General features: G+C 49.8%; 1 protein-coding gene across 2 annotated transcripts in view; it reads left to right on the top strand.

Moving 5' to 3' along the window:
• Positions 1-960: 960 nt before the first annotated feature.
• Positions 961-17,941, top strand: part of KHDRBS3 (KH RNA binding domain containing, signal transduction associated 3) — a 147,592-nt gene continuing 130,611 nt past the window's right edge. The window contains exon 1 of one of the 2 annotated variants that reach the window (XM_032467567.1): positions 961-1,542. In XM_032467567.1, the coding sequence (XP_032323458.1) occupies positions 1,455-1,542 (88 nt within the window). In that variant the 5' untranslated portion in view covers positions 961-1,454. Of the gene's footprint in view, positions 1,543-2,512; positions 2,603-17,941 lie in introns of those variants that run through there. The other variant, XM_032467568.1, reaches the window with a different exon arrangement.

Genomic DNA, 17,941 nt, shown 5'->3' with positions numbered 1-17,941 from the left:
AAGACAAAACTCTAGCCCTGTCCGTGAGATGATCTCCCTAAGTAAGGCCTGACCAGCGCTGGTGGGACGCAGAGCAGTAACCAGTTTTGCTGTGGAAGTCCTGGAAGGCTGTCTAGGGACAGTGACATTAAGGCTAGCACTTGAGGGGGGGACTCGGTGGGGGGAAAGGCAGGACAGACTCGGGGTCCTTGGCCTGATGGGGGACATTTACTCCCATTTACTCCCAGGCGGGGAATCTGAAAACGGCCTGATGGAGGATGTGTTGGGGATGGGGGGGCGGAGAGGGACAGAGGACATCAGCACCCACGCGCGTCCAGGGGAATGTCCCCGAGAGGGGACGGGCTCAGGGCGCAGTTCCCCCTCCGCATCCGGCCACAGCCAGTTTATGCGCGAAGAGAATGACAACCCGGCGGCAAGAGGGGATGACAGCGCCGACCTGAAGGGCACGCGCTTTTATGTAATCGACCTCGGTACCGAGGGTCCCCGCGGATGGCGCTCCGAGGCCGGGAGGCGCGGAAGGAGGACGGCGCGCCCGCGTTATTTCCTAGCAAATAGGAGCGAGAGCAAAACAAAATAAGTTAGGGGAGTCCAGAGAGCTTTGAAGAGGGTGGCTCGCCCCGTTGCCTTTCCCCAGAGCCCGCTGCGGCCAGTCCGGGCGCTGCTCTCGGTCCTCTCTCCACGCCCGGCCGCTGACCCGACCCGGGGGCCGAGCGCGCAGCCCTCCTCCCGGGATCGCTCGCTGGGTGACCTTGGACGAGCCGCTTGACCTCTCTGGGCCTCAGTTTTCTGGGCTCTGCGTCTGGTAACGCGGTAGCAGCGTCGCGGGGCTCCCCTCGCGCCCCCAGGCTGCGGGCGAGCGCGAGGCAGGCGGGAGGTACCGGGACGCCGCTCAGCCCGGAGAGGCCCCACCAGGCGGCGCGGCGGGCGGCCGGAGAGGCGCGGGGCGCAGCGCGCAGGCGCGGCGGGCGGGGCCGGGCGCTCGGCGCGGCCGCTCAGAGAGCGCGGGGCTGCGCGCGGCGTGCGGGTCGCGGCTGAGCTGGGTGCCGGCGCCGGCTGGCGGGGCTCGCCCGGGACTGCCTCAGGCTCGCTGAGCGCACTGCCGGCCCGGCCGGAGGGCCCGCCTGACCGCGCCGGCCCGCGCCCGCTCCCCCTCGGCCCGTGGAGGGAGCGCGGGGGCCGCGTCCGGGAGGCAGCGGCCGCCAGCGCGGGGCTGTCGGCGGCCACCCCCCGGGGACCCGGGCTGCGCGGCGGGTTCCTGCCCCGCGCTGCCGCTGCCGCTGCCGCCGCCGCCGCCGCCGGGCCGACCTCCGGGCTTGGCTCCGCCGCGCCCGGGCCAGCCGCGTCTGGCCCGGGTTCCGCGCCGCTGGGGCGCGGGCGGGGTCGGGGGTTGCGGGGCGGCTGCTGCCCGCCCGCCCGCCTCTAGTCCGCGTCCCGGGCCCGGGCGGCCGGCGAGCATGGAGGAGAAGTACCTGCCGGAGCTGATGGCGGAGAAGGACTCCCTGGACCCCTCCTTCACGCACGCTCTGCGGCTGGTGAACCAAGGTGAGGGCGTGCGCCGCCGGCCGTTAACTGTCGCCCGCTGGCCGTTGGGGGCCCGGGGAGTGGCGGTCCGGGGGGCTCGGGGCCCGGGGAGCGTCGGGACCGGGTAGAAATTCGGGGGCTTGGGAGGCGGAACTGTGGGGCAGGCCCGCAGTTGACCTCGGGGCGACTGGAGGAGACCCAGGTAGCAATCTGGGGGCATTTGGGTGGGGACCTAGGAGAATACGGGACACCTGGGGAAAGCGGAGATGGGTGTGCACTTGGGAGGCTCGGGAAGGAGGAAGGCTGGGGCGTTTGGATGAGACTTGAAGGATACCTTTGGGGACTCGAGGATACCCAAGGGAAACTACTGAGTGGGGGGCGGCGGACATCTGGGGGCTTTGTTGGGGCGGGGGTTGAATGATCTCATTGGAGGGGAGAGTAGGGTGGTGTAGGGGGAACTCGGGGAATTAGTGCATTTGGTTTGTCTAAGGAACTGAAGAAAGAGCTGGAGGAAAATGGAAGGACTTGAGAAGATCAAATGCAGAAGAGGTGAAGGGAACAGGTGCTTGGATTGTTGGTGAAGTTTGAGGGCCTTGGAGGCGGTTTGGGGGTCAGACCTCAGGCAGTTTAGAGGAGGAGGACCAGCGGTCCCAGTGGGCAGAGCCCAATTTTCCCTCCCACTCCTCCCTTTCTGTCGGGTCCAGGCTCCAACCGCCTTGATAAGGCAGTCTGCTCTCCCTGGGGGTGGGCAACTCACGCCAAGCCTTGCAGGCTGGCCCTCGGGGGGTCATTAGGGGAGAAGAGGCCCACATAAGGGCCCCCTCCTTTGCTTGCCTGTCCTCTCTTTGGGGAGCTCTGGGTGGGTCACCCTCATTGGTGGCTGGCTGGGAGTTCAGAACTCTGGCCAAGGAGTCCTTGCCTCCTGTGCCATTTGAGCACTGCTCTCGCCAGCTCAGGGTGTGAACCGCCCTGGCAAGTACAAGACTGAGGATACAGGGGTGGATGGAGGCGTGCCTGCCCCGGACAGCATTCCCTGGCTCAGTCCTCCTCCGGCTTCCTGAGTAATCTTCTGGGATGGACGGTAAATTAAGCCTGCCTTCCCGGGAGCAGCCCTTTATTCCTCCTGTATCTGGAATACGTGTTTCAGATAAAGACGGGTCTGGGAGCTGCGGGTCTGCTTTCTCTCTGGGTGATGGCTGAAACATTATCTGGTCAGATCTGTTACCTTTTGCATGAATCACTGTGCCTTGACAATCTGTGGTTCCGAGTTAAGTTGGGTCTGCTGATCTTAATGCTCGCCCTGGCTCTTTTATTGTTGAAAGTGAAAGATGAGGCAGACATATTCTGTGTGTATATAGATATCTATATTTTAGAACAGCGACCCCGGTATTTGCGTCTTGCTACCAGTTCTTCAGAGTAGGGTGTGTGTGTTGTTAACTGAGGTTGCTGGTGGAGAGTCCCCAAGAATTTAAGCATGATATTTGATTTGTTGAACAGAGATCAGTTCACAGAGCTTTCCCATTTCATTTTAATTGTGGGCTTATTTTTATTTCTTTAATAAAATGGGCTTGTGAAAAAGTAATGGGCGTGCATCAAAGCAAGAGGGATTTTAAGTTTTATTGCCGTGCTCTTCTGAGCATTCCTACAGTTAGGTTTATACTCCTTGCTCTTTGTGATTTACATATATCTTTTGTTGCCTGCTGGGCTGTCATCTCTGTGAGAGAGATTTCTTTGTACGTTGTGTGAGGTCACTGGCATTGGAAATATTCTGGATTGTGGAATCTAGTGCATTTTTCTTAATAAAGAAGCTGAATCACAGGTTAGGTTGTACTCAATTAAGAAAGCATAGTGAGTTCTTTTATTTGACAAGTCAGAATTATTTTTCTGTGCCATGTTGCTGTAGTACGTTCATTCTGCTCATACATTAAAAATTCTTTTGGTTTCTGTGTTTTTACTAGTGGTACTGGCTTCCAGTTATTTGAGAGGTATTGGGTTTAGTGTTGCCATTTAGTGTTTTTTTTTATGTACTATAAACTTGATTACCTTACTTTTCCATCGAAAACGTAATTCTTGTAAGAAGCACATTTCTTATAGTGAACAGTTATGTGGAGGAGGAAAGAAGAGCTGCTCAGAAGCTCTCATTACTGTTAATTTAGATGACTTCCGACCAGAATGTTTTCCCCCTGAACCATAGGCTGGGATCTAGAGTGCAAAGCCCTATCATTTAAAATATTAATTATGCTCTGTTATGTAACTCCAAAGTTACATCTTCTAAAACAATGTCTTAAATCTGAATTTGAATGGTTATTAGGAAGCTTTGATTTTAACTCTGATAATCTCTTGTGATTGGCTAGACGAAAGCACTTTTATACTTTTTTTAGCTACAGTTTTGACTGTTTGCCTCTCAAGAAGGCACCTGTTTTTTCAGATGTTCTGAATCTCGCTGCTGGGATCGGTATTTGGGCACTAACTTGCAAGGTGCTGGGGTGTCAGCAGTGCGCACCCATATTTATTGTGGGCTGGCGTCCTGATAGATAGACCTGGTGATTGTCACCTCCAAATGGTAACAGTGCCGCAGTTTGCAAGGTGTTTTAAAGTTGCCGAGGCTCGTTGGGCACACGCTGTCTATTTCTGTCCCCTCGATTGCACCCTAGTGAGGCAGACGTTGATGTCTCCATCTTTCAGGGTGGGGGCGGAGGAGCACACGTATGCGAGCTCCTGGGTAACCGAGGGTTAATTTGAACTTGGGTCTTTGGTCTCAGGAGGCCATTGTTCTCATGACTTCTGCCTTCCCCCAAAGATGGAACCAAAACACTTCACTCACTGATTTGAAACCCTGTAGAAATCCATACAACTAATATGCTTGTGTCCTGTTGACTCATCTTGATTTTCTAAAAAAGTTGCTCTCTGTGCTTGTCTAGTGGTCGTCTTTAAAGCAGTAAACATCCACAGTAGATTTATCCTAGAGGATTTTAGTGCTCAGATCAAGAGGCATTTGTAAGCTAAAGCCCTCTGGTGACCAATATATGACTTTAGTAATCAACACATTATGATAATGAAACAGTTTATAAATGAGGTGTAGTCATTCTTTAAAAATTCAGTGTTTATAAACGTTGATCAGCTTTCTAGTAATCTGTAAGTAAGAATTTCAGCTGGGATCACATCAAGACGCCAGTGTCTGTGCTGACATAGTTCGGCTTTTACACTTTGTCCAGGCTTGTGTTTCATGGTGGCATTAGTTCCTGACTTTATTTTCTCAGGATGGTTGGGTCTCCTTTCCCTCACCCCCCAAATATTGAGTGCTTTTGTTTCTCCACCCAAAGTAATGGATGATGTTTAATTGCTCTTAAAACCGAACCAAATAAAACAGGTCTTGCTGTCCCCCCGCCCTGCCCCCAGCACACCAGGGCCTGTGGAATGAGTTGACTTTGCAGTTCTTGCCAAGGAGGTTAATTGGAGATGAAAGTAGCATTCCGTGTTTTCTGTTATACTTGCTAGTATGGGATGTGCTGACTCTTACTGAAAAACATCTTCAGAAATGTCTTACGCATTATAATTTAATCCAGTTCTCTGGTATTGCTTTGGATGGTTTTCAGTCCAAGCCAAGTAACCATTAAATAAGATTACATAACCCTGTATTTTTAATTATCTGATATAATATATGGATTGGTGACTGGTTCACTGCCAAGTTATATTTAGTGATTGGTTACAAGAGGAAGTGGAGCAGAGGATTCAAGATTACGGTGATCTATTTGTGTTCAGATACATTTCTTTGTTGGTATTTCAAAACATGTATTTTTCGTATTGCATCAGTTTCTCTAATAATAGGGTTCTTAGCGCTACTCAGGACATACGTGAGGGGTAAATGTGGTAAAGGAAGGATCACTATCTTGCCTTACATGCTTCTCTTTGTGCAACAAAACTTAATGGCTTAGAGTTTCATTTTTGGGAACCTCTTTTGGAATTTTTTTTTATTTCCTTGAGTGTTGTCAGGCGTGTAAAGTAAGAGAGAAGAGTGAGAATGAAAACTGCAGAATTATGTTTAGGTGTGGTGCCTTCGTGCCCCAGCGTGCAGTCCTCTGCTTCATCCAGAGAAAGACGTGGTTGGTAGTTTGTAATCGTTTTTCTTAGGGTTATCAGGTTTTGTGTTTGTAAGAAAATGAATGTGATGACTCACATTTTTAGATAAGGCATTTCTGCGTTTTCTGTAATGTGTTATGACTCAAAGGGATCCAGCGATTGAGAAGTACTATGTTGTGGTGTCTGGACATCAGGAGCAGGTGCATTGAGAGTCTACCACGCATGGCACGTGCGCTGGTCCTGGAGGTGGAGAGGAAAGCAGTCTCTGCTCTCGAGGACCTCCTGCCCTCTCTGCATCAGAATGAGTGAGCCCTCTCCTTTCCAAGTCCTTCCACCATCATTTTGAAATATTTAGTGACTGGGTGGTTTAGATTTAATATCAGTCTAGGAACATTTTCAAGGTACTTCTCCGTGCCCGGTCACGCCTGTGATCTCACTGCTGGTAACCGCTCAGAAAGGTTGGTGCTGTTAGCCTAATTTTTCAGTTGTAGAAGCCGAGACTCCAGCCACTAGAGTGGCCGACCCAGAATGGCACCCTTTGAAATGTCCGAGGGAGTGTTCTGGGTTTATTCTTGTCCAAGCCTGTTCTTTACCATATCACACTGAGCCTCGGATATATAGAGGGTGAGACTGTGTGATGGTACAATTTGTTAGTGACCGAAGCAGGATTAAAACTCTGGCCTCTTATGTGCAGTTTGTTCTTTTCTCTCTGGCCTGTGCTGGGATTGGAAGATGAGTTATACCGCACCCATGTTACACTTTGTCCTTCACGGCTCTGCCGGAGGTCTCCCCTCTGACTCCTCCCCCAGACGCAGAGCGCCCGCTTCCTGTCTCCCGAGGCCCGCGGCGCCTGCTCTCTGACGGTGTGGTCCTCACCAAACTGTCTGGTCGGCGCTCTTCGTCTTCCCTGGGAAAGGGGGCTGCTTGGGAGGCGAGGCTGGTCTCACACCTCTCTGTCTTCAGCACCTCGTAGAATTCTTGGTGCGTAGCCCTCGCAAGCTCCAGCCTTCGCTTCAGTGTTGTGTTTTAATTCTCATAAAAGTAGAGGAGTTAGTGTACCTGGAGTTCAGCAGTCGGTGGAGGGCTTTGCTCCTTACCTCTTCAGGGCACCTGAGTGGGGGGAGGGAGGCAGACAGGCGCCCTCTGCGGACAGAAGCGAAGGAGGTTCTGAGTGAGATGCAGTGCTCATCAAGCCCGAGAACCTCCCCGGGCTCTGTAACCCGGTGGAGCAGCGGATCCTTCTCACGAGGTGACGGGAAGATGCTGTTGGATCTGCTTTGCGTTGAGGTGGTGATTTACTTTCATTCTTTCTTGAGGAACTTACCGGCCAGTGTACTCCAGTACAATTAGCTCTCCTTCCCTAAACTCAGAATGAGCTTTCTTATGACAGATTTAAACCAGAAATTGGGAGGCCTTTGTCACTTACCGAATAAGCCTCCTCACCTGAAGGAGTTAATCTTCAACCCCAGATGCCAGACGGAGCCCCGGAGCCCAAGGAGCGCTTGAGATCAGGGGTGGGAGGCCAGCAGCAACTTCCACATCACAAGACCCTTTGCTTGTGGTCATCATCCCCACTAAGTGCAGATAGAAAGCTTTATGTGTTTTACCAAAAAAATAGCAGCAGACTGTTCCTGAGCACTGGGGATAATGATTGGAATAAAAGCTGCCAAATCGAGGGCCTCTGTGCCAGCTGCTTCCTGTGCATTACCTCCAGTCCTCACATGATCTTGCAAGGTAGGTGGTTTTATCCTGTCTGCCTCCTTTGTTTTTTCAAATGAGGCATCGGAGGCTCCAGAGGGTAAAGTGACTTGCTCAGTCCTGGTGCTCAGCTGTAAGTAGTCAAGCTGAACTTTTAAATCCTGTCTGCAGTGTTTTGATAGAATACTTAAAGAAAAAAGACAAAAGGACAGAACCCAACATTGTTGTTTGTTTTTAAATAAAAGTTTCGTTATAGTAAAAGCCAGTTAAGAAGTTCCACTGGTGATGATGAATTTTTAAAAGAGGTTCCCAAAAGTGTGTTTTACCAAAAAGGCAATCTCTCTTTTCTCCTGTGTTCTCCAGCAATACTTTTCAATCTTCAGCGAGCATTCAAAGTAAGGATTTTTAATTATGTGTATTTCAGTAGTCAAGGAGAAAATAGGAAAACTTCACTGAAAATTGGTAAGTCAGATTCTTGATAAAGCTTTGCCTCTCTTGAAGGAACCTCTTAGTATTTTAATTGTCTATCACAGAAGCAATGGGAATGATATCAGGAATCTATAGCCAGTTTATGGTATGTTTACAAACTCTCCATCTTCTCAAAGTAGGCTCATAAAAGAAAAAAAAGTGCCACGAACATACAAGAACATATTCTCTCGGATGATGGTTTTGACTCTGAAGCGGCGGAGTGTGTGTTTGAACATGTGTTTGAACACTGCAGTTGTTAATGACAGTAGTTACCATTTATCGAGAACCTTTTCTGGGTAAGATGCTTTATGTACATTATTTCATTGAATTCTTCTAACAGTCTTAAAAGAGTAAATCATTTTACCTTATTTTATAGATGAGAAAACTGAGGACAGGAAGGTCAAATAATTTGCCCCAGGTCAGTTAGCTAGTAAGTGGTTCAGATCTCTGTCCGCCCCAGGAGTCCAGACCCGGGTTTACCTGTGAGCACCGGGCAGAGGTGGGAGCTTTCACTGTGACTGGCTTTGCACGTGTGACTCCCCTGGGAAAATGTCTGTCATGCAGCTCTTAAAATTAACTGCCTGGTATTGGACGGATGATCTGGGAGCAGGGCCGAGGGCGTACTGTACAGAGGAGCAGGTAGTGGCATGACCACACGGGGCGGGAACGAGGTGACCGCTGGCAGCACAGGAAGTCTGGCCGACGCGTGTACATGGGCGATGCTGTTACTTCACACGGGAGGAGCTGCTGAAGGAGCCGCGTGACTGTGGGAGGCTCGGGCTTTCTCGTCTGTCACCCAGTACTGGTCACCTCACTTCTTGGAGCTTCAGTTTCCAAATTGGAGACTTTGTACCTCCTTTGTGGGGTAGTAGGTTTAGATGTGAGGTAAGTACAGTGTCTAACACATCATCGGTGCTAGACAGACGTTACCTGCTCATTTCACAGAATTGCCTGAGACAGGTGTGTGTGTATTGGCATCACTTTGCAGACATAAAAGTATATAATAATAACTTAATACATAAATCATCCAGTTTCACTCCTTAGGGTAATTTTGTGTTATTAAAATGATTTTAGCTTTCTAATCCTGGAAATACTGAGGGAGAACTCATTCTTTAGGAAGCCTCTTTCATTAATATCACGTACAAAATTAGCAGCATCTCTGATTGACTTTTATGACGCTATTCGAGATGCAGCACCTGAAGCTTCCATTAACAAATGAAGCTTCCATAAACAGTTTTATGACTGCACATCTTAAAACGTGTCTGGACACTCAGCAGCCTCTCTCCACAAGCACAGGATAGCTCTCTCTGAATTGGTAAGCTGTAAATTTCCGTAATTTTTTACATTTCCATAATTTTTCACCAATCAGCCCCTGCTGCTATTTTAAGGACTTTAAAAGGTGTTCCTGGCACATTATTGATGTTCTTCTGTGGTATGAGAAAGAGCGAGAGTCTGTGAGAGCACCCTTTTTGATCTCTCTTTTTGATACAAATCTTACACTTGGGGTCACTGTTGGTTCAGGCTCCCACGGAGAAATGACAATGAGGAGGAGGGACGATCTGCATCCTCGTCACTTTTCCTTATTCTTCATCTGCCTCAGTTGCTCACACCCTCTGCGCTGTGCTCTTCTCCCACTAGATGGCGCTCCGCATAGCCAGGTCGCCCTCTTCTCTCCTCACTGGACCAGTGTTAGTCTGGATCAGTCAACAGGTTCGCATTGCTTTTGCTATTCACCTACTGAGACTAACCTTGCATATCTCTAACCAGCATTTTCAGAAAGTCAGCGACCTGTGTCTGTTTTGTAGCCAGCAGTTCTTGCACCTGAGGGGTGCCTGGCATTGCTGCAGGGTTCTTCACACACGACCTCCTTTAATCCTGGTGACCGCTTTGTGAAGTTGTTTTGTTGTTCTTATTTGGCAGACAAAGAAATGGAGACTGGAGAGGTATATAGCTTGTTCAGGGTCATGAAACTCACTTACATTATAGAGTTTACTATGCCCTAAAGAAAAAAATATTTCAAAAGCATTGGATTGAAAAAATTTTAAGGGAAGTGTTAGGGTAGTCTGATTTATGGCTGCTGGCCATTGTAATCTGTTTATTTTGTTAGGGAAGATTACAGTCCTGACAGTTATTTGCATTGGAGTATGTGAGTCAGATTCTTTGTGTAAGGAAGCGAGCCGTTGTGAAGAGAGCTTTGTCGGCCGGCCTGGAAGCTCCTGCTCCCTCTTGCCTCCCTTGTGTGCTGACTTGAGTGGGCCCAGGGGCGCGACCAGCTCCAGGCACTGTGTGGTGAGGGCTCTTTCGCTCCCCCCCCAGCTCGTGGCTGCTGAGCGTCTGCGCTGCTCACCTGAACTGCTTGTTCTGAGCCACTTACTTCTCTGAGCCCGTCTTCCCTTTTCCGCGCGTGGCAGGAGTACCTGCTCGTAAGGCATTAGGGTGAGGTGACAATGATTTTACATTAATTTTACTAAAAAATTTTAACACATAGAATATATTTTTTATCTAATATGAGATAATTATGCCTTTATGTTTCTGTTTCTTTTGCCTTATTTTTTCACACATCAGCTCTTAGTCGCCCACCAGTGCAGTGGGTCTGCCAGTGACTTTCTAGGACTGGTTCCCCGTCACCCTTGCCTTCAGGCTGAATGTCCTCGGGGAACACAAACGGAAGTGAAATGCTTAGAAAAATCGCTCATACCTTTTGTTTGCTTCATATGTGCAAGCCACAGCTAACTAAAGTGATCCTGAGATAAGATTCAGACTATCTGGTTAAAAAGAGTAGTTACGAACACAGTTTTAAATCAGACAAACTTGAGTTCACATCTGAGCTCTGCCACTTCTCTGTGTCGTGACTTTGGATACGCTAATGCCTCTCAGTCTCAGTTTCCATGACTGTAAAATGGGGATAATAAATAAATGAAGTCCCTGTGGAGTGTTTGTGGAGTTTTAAGGAAGTACGTGTGCAGAGTTGTTTGGTGTCGTGCGTGGCATGTGGCACGTACAGTAAATAGTGGCCGCTGCTGTCATCCGCAGCTTCACGTTGGTCAGGGAACGTGTAACGCCGGGGAGACGAACGTAGAGGGAACAGTTTTAAGAGTGTGTTCGGTGCTGCGGCAGAAGAACGCATACGGGTTTTAGGGGCCCAGAGAATCACATCTTGCTTGTCTCAGGACCAGGGTGGGCTTTCTCAAGAAGTCTTTTTCGAAGAGGAATTAGCTGGATGCAGGAAGCATTGCAGGCAAGGGAACAGACTCAGGAGGGGCAAGTATGTTTTCTGGCTCTTCCAGATTATTAATCTTAGTCTCCCATGTTTCCGTAACACCTTCACATTCCTACCTGTCGTGGTGTGTTGTAGTTGTTTGTCTGTCTTCCCCTTTCCTCTCCCCCTCCCAGTTTTTCCCCCTGACATAAAAATTTTTATTTGGAAACAATTTTAAACTTAAGAAGAATTAAAAGAATAGTGCTTAGAACCCTTGTATACCCAGTAGGATTCACCGGTTGCTAGCATTTTTCCACGTTTGCTTTACCATTCTGTGCCTGTGTATTTTCAAGACTCATTTGAGACTAAGGTATGTTTTCTGCCTTTACCCAAGCAGCTAAGTACTTTGGCGTGTACTTCCCAAGAATAAGGGCCTCTCCTCCATGACTGTGGTCACAGGGAGCAGTGATGACAGTTGGGAAGCGACCTGCTGTTTCAGTTCTTTCGCATCCACGTGCTGCTAGCGCCAGTGTCCCCGTCTTGTCTTCATAGGATCCAGCTCAGGACCACACATTTCATTTAGTTGTCGAGCCTTCTGTCTCTTTATTTGGAACAACTCCTCCATCTTCCTTTTCACGGCACACATTTTCTGAATACTGCACAGGCCAGGCTTTCGTGGACTGTCTCCCAATTTGGGGCGTCTAACATTTCCTTAAACTCAGATTCCTCCTGGGCCCTCTTCCGGCAGGAGCTGCGCTGAGGTGGGGTGGTGTCCTCAGTGCATCAGAGCAGCAGGCGCGCAGGGTCGCGACTGAAGGTGTTGGATTTGGTCGCTTGGTTAAGGTGGTGCCAGTTTTCTCCACTGGAAAGTTACCAGTTTCCTTTTGCACCTTATTCTTTTGTGGGGAGATGCTCTGAGACTGTGCAAATACTCCTTATTAAATTTCCTCATGAATTCGAGGATCTGTTAATGGTTTGACCTGCATTGATCATTGCTGCGATGGCTGTGAAATGGCAGTTTTCTAACTCAGACGCTCCAGCTCCATTTGTTGGTTGACATTCTACTGAAAGGGAGCATTTTCGTTTTCTTCTTTTTCCTTCTTCCCTCCCTCTCTCCCTCCTCCGTCAGCTGTGTGTGTAAATTCAGGATTCTTCCTAATTCAGTTGGTGTAGTCCTTTGCTGCCACTGTGTAGGTTGATGCTTGGCTGTCCCAGCTTTACCCTGGCTCCTGGGTCCTGTTGAGAGAGTCATTCCATACATTTTTTTGAGTATGTTTTTACTTTCCAGTAGGACCTTATTCCAGGCTATCCTTGCTCTGCCCCAGGTCTGGAACCTGCCGTTTCTTCCCAGGTGCCCTGGAATCTTTTAGTGTGGACTGGGACAAATTTAAAAACCAGGCTCTGGGCTGCTGGGGTGTCAGGCTGCTGGGGCCTTACCCCCACAGGGCGGGAGGTGGATGTGTTTCTGTAGACGTGTCACCATTGTCTTCATGTGAGACTCTAAGCTGAGAGCCAGCAAACTTTTTCTGTAAAAGGCCAAATAATAAATATCCCGCGGGCTGGACGTTCTGCTCAGCTCTGCCGTGGCAGCAGAAGAGCAGCTGCACACGGCGTGTGAGCAGGTGCTGGGCCTCGGGAGGAGGGCCGGCCTTGTCTCCGGTTACCGTGCTGCCCGCGCTGGGCCCGGGCGGTTGCGTGGACGGAGGGATGAACGATGACTGTCAGCTGTTTGTGTCACGGGCCACGATTCTCTCATACAGATCTTTTGGATATCGATTTCTTGTGACTTGTTAATTTTTTTGAGGTCCGTATTTGAGTCTTTTAAAAGCATGACAGGCACAATATGTGAAGTAGTACTGAGAAAAAATAATTTTGTAAAACTCCTGACGGTGGTTTTCTTGTCATGGTAATATGGTTACTTTTCTCTTAATAAAAGCATCTGAAGGCAGAGCCTCGGCCCACAGGCGGTAGCGCGTGGCCTGTGCTCTGGGCTCTCGTGGCTCTTGTTCCCTGTGCTCTCCAGCTCCAGTTCTGAAAGGCAGAACCCAGCACCAGTCAGCTGGGTGAAAAATCTCAAAATTATGCTCCTTTGATTGTCTCAGAATGGATTTATTTCTTTGCGCTTTTCTTTATGTAACTTATTGCTCAAATTTATTCAGAAAAAGACCATTACAGCAGTGACAAATGGGTTTTATCAGAGAGTGGGCTCATTCTCGGGGTAAAGTATGTCATTAGGAAGGACCACCTGTTGGTGACCCAGGCTGACTACGGTCAGGGTGTGGTTAGTCACCAGTGCACATCACAGCGAGTGGCAGTGGTGTGACCGCAGAGGTCCAAATTAAATCAGGTTTAAGTGTTGACTCTAAAGTGAATCAGGCTTTTAGTTACTGCTTACATTTTTTTAATTCCAAAAACTGTTGGTGAGCAGTTTTTCTGTTTGTTGGCAGATCACCTGATTGGTTTATCAGAAGCCCTTTCTCTAGAATCCAAATAAATGGTTTTAAGGTTCTGTGTCTCAGAGGGGTTCGTGGCTCTGCGGGGAGTCCTGCTGATGATGGGGAGGCCAAGCACGTCCCCTCCCCGAGCTTTGGTCTTCCAGGTCCCGAGGTGCCTTCCACGATTCTGACTTGTTAACGAATTTTACATTTTTTGTTTAGTTGCTGTTTTAAGTATGAAAAGTACTGTCATGAGGAAATTACACAATAACTGTCACTCAGACACACGGAGAAAGGAGTTTCTCCACTTCGTGACACGTTGTCGTTTAGTTAGGGTGCCATCAGTTCAGAGCACAGAGGGAACCACAGCTGCCTGCCTGTTCAGAGGTCTGCAGTGACTTGGGAGAACAGGGGACTGAGACACAAACAGCACATGAGTCAACAGTCAGTTGTTTATGTTCTGTGTTGTACTTTCTTCTAGTTCCCTTTTCCCCCATCAGGGTTTTACTCCTTAGATGGGTAAATAGATGTGTTTCGTTTGGTAGTAGTAAGCTCTATGAGATCTATCAAGTGACCATGAGAGCATCTATGTGAAGTGTCTGGCGTATTACAGACGCTCAGAAAGTTAGCTGCCTCTTGTTCCAGTGTTGTCTAGGCCAGCAGAACACCGTTCCTTGTTTCCTCCGCCCGGAGCCCAGCGCGGGGGACACTGGCTGTGTGCTTCATGAAGTGTTTACCTGGAGGACTGGGTGTGAGCTCCTGGCCTGCTGGTCTTTGTAGTATGAAGCCTGTGATGCTTTCAGTAAAGGGTGCATAACAGAAAGTCATTTTCAGGCTTTGGGAGTCAGCACTACGGCCTGGAATAGGAAGTCTGCTCATCAGACTTCAGACTTTGAGGCCTTTTCAGAAAACCACTATCCCGGCTTCTCTTCTAGGGGAGAGCTTTAGGGGAGGCTGGAAGAGTGCTTATCTGTCCGCAGCAGTCCCCGCTAGCCTGGAGGGCGTTGGGGGCGCATCCTCGGACTGGGCAAGTGCTGGGACAGAGCTGGGTTGTGCTTCACTCCCGCTTAATGAGTTTTCAGCCCAGTGGGGAGGGCAGCCAAATTAAAGGGCATTTATGTCACAGGGTGTAAGTGCTGGAATAAAGCCACAGGGTCCGGTGCACCGCTGGGCAGCGGCCAGGGCACAGAGGGCAGCGGGTGTGCAGCAGGGGGTCCAGGCAGAGCATGGGGCTGCCTGCCACCCCGTTCCCCGGTCCCCTCGTCTGAGCTTCTTCCCTGCACCTGGGTCAGCCCCTCCTCTGCAGCCATCGTGCGCTCATCTCACTCTAGACCATCCGAGTTCCTCACGGACAGGAAATCTGGTTATTACCTTCGATTCCTTCCGCAGTGCCGAGCCAGTGCTGGGAGACGACGGTAGATCCCGGCAAACATTTGCGGAAGGAGTGGGTGGCGGCCTCAGGTTCTTCTCCTGAGGACCAGGCAGCGAATTCATTATCTCCTGTGCTTTGGTGAAGGAACATTGTTTCCTTTTACTTGAGCCTCTGGCTGCTGACTTAGAGGAGGGACCCGCCATCTCCCAGACAGGGGTGGCTGGCCGAGTGGGCACGGGCCTTGGGTCCGGGACCCCGGCCTGGGAGATCGCCCTTGGCCATCTGAGAGTGGTTGGATCTGGGCACACCTTCACCTCTCTAGACTCCAGTGGGTTTGTTAAAAAGGCGTGGTATCACCTACCTCGCAGACTTACTGTGCGGTTGGTTTCAGTGACCTACACTGAGACTGTCTCTAACTGGGCTCCAGGCTTCCGAGCCCCATGGCCCTTGTTCCCCCCTGGTCTCCAGTGCCCAGAGTAGAGCCTGACACACAGGGTGGGCACGTGGGGTTTGTTGAATGAATGATGGATGTGAAAGCAGTTTCTTATGTGCCCGGAGTGTAAGGTAAAAGCAGGAATGTGTTAAGGAATGGGGCCAGAAGGGTAGGCAGGGGAATGTGCTGAGGAGCATGAGTGCATTTAAGGCTCCGGAGCACAGGGCAAGGATGTGGTGCAGGAGAGTGTCGTGGGCCGCTGTGCATTTCAGAAAGACCATTCGGGATGCGGAACAGTACAAGCTGAAAAGTTTTGAGTTATGTGAGTTCAGAGATACCCGTGGTATTTCTAGATGTCCACGTTCACTAAAAATGCCCTGCCTTGTGTGTGAAGCCGGGCTTGGGGATGAGCCTCCCCAGGGAGAGGGTGGGTATGCAGAGTCAGAGGAGGAGGGGCAGAGGGGGGAACCCTCGCGGCCACGTCCACATTGGAGGCTTAGACAAAGGAGAAGAGACCCTCTGTTGTTTCCTTTTCTTACTTAAGGTGACTGACTTCATAAAGCGCATGTGTAAATTACACTTAAAAATGTTTATCTTAAAAGCTTTTTTTTGGTGATGTATTTCTTTTCAAGTAGAAATCTTAAAATTTGTCACTACCAGCAATACTGAAGTAAAGCAGGTTCTCTGCAGGCTTCTCGAACCCCAAGTGATGAGTTTAGAGGAGCCCCAGGAAATGTAGGGGAGTCAGGGTCACAGCTGTGTCTCTGTGGAGCTTAGTGGCTCTTGGTAGCATGTCTTCTCAGCGACCACGTCTTCCAGACTGGCTTTGCGCCGTTTCACGCCTCCCCAGTAGACTGCAAGTGTGAAGGGTGTGCTTTTTGGCTTCCACTTCTCACCAGCAAATACGAGCTGAAATTGCTGCCTCCTCTGTGACTGTTTTTGGTTAGTGTTGCTGCATCGGCAGGTGGTCGGTCCAGTTTCCATCCTGAGTGTGGGTCCTGCAGGCTGGCAGAGGCCTGCCGGGCCCTGAGAGTTCCTGGGGATTCAGGCAGAGTTTGCAGATAGCGGATGTGTGCTTTTTAGGGTTGAAGAACTTTGGCCACAGACTGTTTTGTCCCCAGCGCCTTCCATTCAGGGCTCGGACGACCAGGGAGTCTGCTTCCTGCCACCCCTGTCTGGGCTCCTGAATGGGTGGCAGGAGCCTCATCCAAAATGGGTAGAGCTGTGGGGCTGTCACTGCAGCAGCTGCCTGGTGCAGTGAGCTGAAAAAGGAGCGTTCCAGGGAAGAGCCAGGGAAGGCCCCCCTTTCAGAGGAAAGCTTTGCAGCATTGCTCCACCTCCCTGGAGGCCCTGCGCCTGGTTTCCCCGTCCCAGGTTGCTGTCCCGAGGGGTCCCCTGGGGCCTCGGCTCTTCCCCTGGTGATTCTGCTACGGGTTTTGGAGGGGGCCACGTGGACCCTTGCTGTCCTCAGGAGGTTTGGGTGTGTCTCTGATGCTTGCTTCTCACTTCCTTTGCTGCGGGCCATGGTAGGTAACCAGTCAGGTGTCAGTCCAGAGTTCACAGTCTCAGAGTTCACTTCATTTCAAAGCTATCAATTCCTACTTGATTAACCTTTGAAATAAACCCTTTTCCCAGTATAATTTTGCCTTCTGTTTGACAAATATCAATAGTAAACTTTGCTGATTGCCTTGAATTGGGTTCCTTAGTTGGAGAGAAAATATTGGCCTCCTCTGTTACCACATATGCATAAAGAAAATGGTATTTCTTCTGATTAAACAAAATCACAATATTCAGAATAGGTTTTAAAACATAAATTTTGCCTTCAGACTTAACATACAGTGTGCTTGAAGCCAGCCGGTTGCCCAGGGGAAATACTCACCGTGTCTTGCTCAGCTTCTAATAATGAGACTGCACTTGGTTCGGCTGCTTCTTGTAATGTTAGGTACTTCTGCGCTATGTGTTGTATCTTAATTGTATTATTTAACACCATGGGTCCAGAATGTTAATACTAGTCAGTTTATGCTTTAGTATCTTAGAAATTCTTTGTGCCAGGGGCGAGGAGTCAAGCAGGATTAAGCTCATTCAGTATAGCTCAGTACGAAGTGATTTTCTTAAGAGATATCAATTTAAGATGAGGTGCATCTATCTGTGTAGAGAAAACAAAAACAATTTGCTTTTTCCTTTTCAGATTTTCAGGTTCAGATGTTCTTTGAGACCTACTTACAATAAAACTAAAAAGCTGAAAGGGAGAGTGCACTAGTTTTGTCTGTCTGCTGTGACAAGTCACAGCGCATTGGCTTCGCTGTCTGACAGTCCTGGAGGTCACAGGTCCTGGACGGGGTCTCGCTGGGCTGCAGCCAGGCTGTCGGCAGTGCTGCGTTCCTTTCTGGAGACTCGGGAGAATCCCGTCCCTCAGCTTTTCCAGCTTCTAGGGGCTGCCGGCACTCCCGAGCTCCTGGCCCCTCCCTCCGTCTTCAAGGCCAGCGACACGGGGGCAGATCCTTCTCACACAGCCTTTGCCTTCTCTGTGTTCTCCGTCTCCTGCCTTCCTCAGCCATCTGAAGGGTCCTTTGTGATTATATTAGGCCCCCTGGATAGTCCAGGATAATCTCCCCATTTTAAGGTCAGCTGATTAGGAACCTTAGTTTTCTCTGCAACCACCAGTTCTCCTTTGCCTGCAGCTTAGCGTTCTCCAGTTCTGGAGATGAGGATGTGGGCGTCTCTGGGGAGCAACC

Source organism: Camelus ferus, chromosome 25 (assembly GCF_009834535.1).
Source record: "Camelus ferus isolate YT-003-E chromosome 25, BCGSAC_Cfer_1.0, whole genome shotgun sequence".
NCBI classification, from domain to species: Eukaryota; Metazoa; Chordata; class Mammalia; order Artiodactyla; family Camelidae; genus Camelus; species Camelus ferus.
Note: the sequence above shows the minus strand (reverse complement) of the source record. Positions and strands in the feature narration are given on the sequence as shown.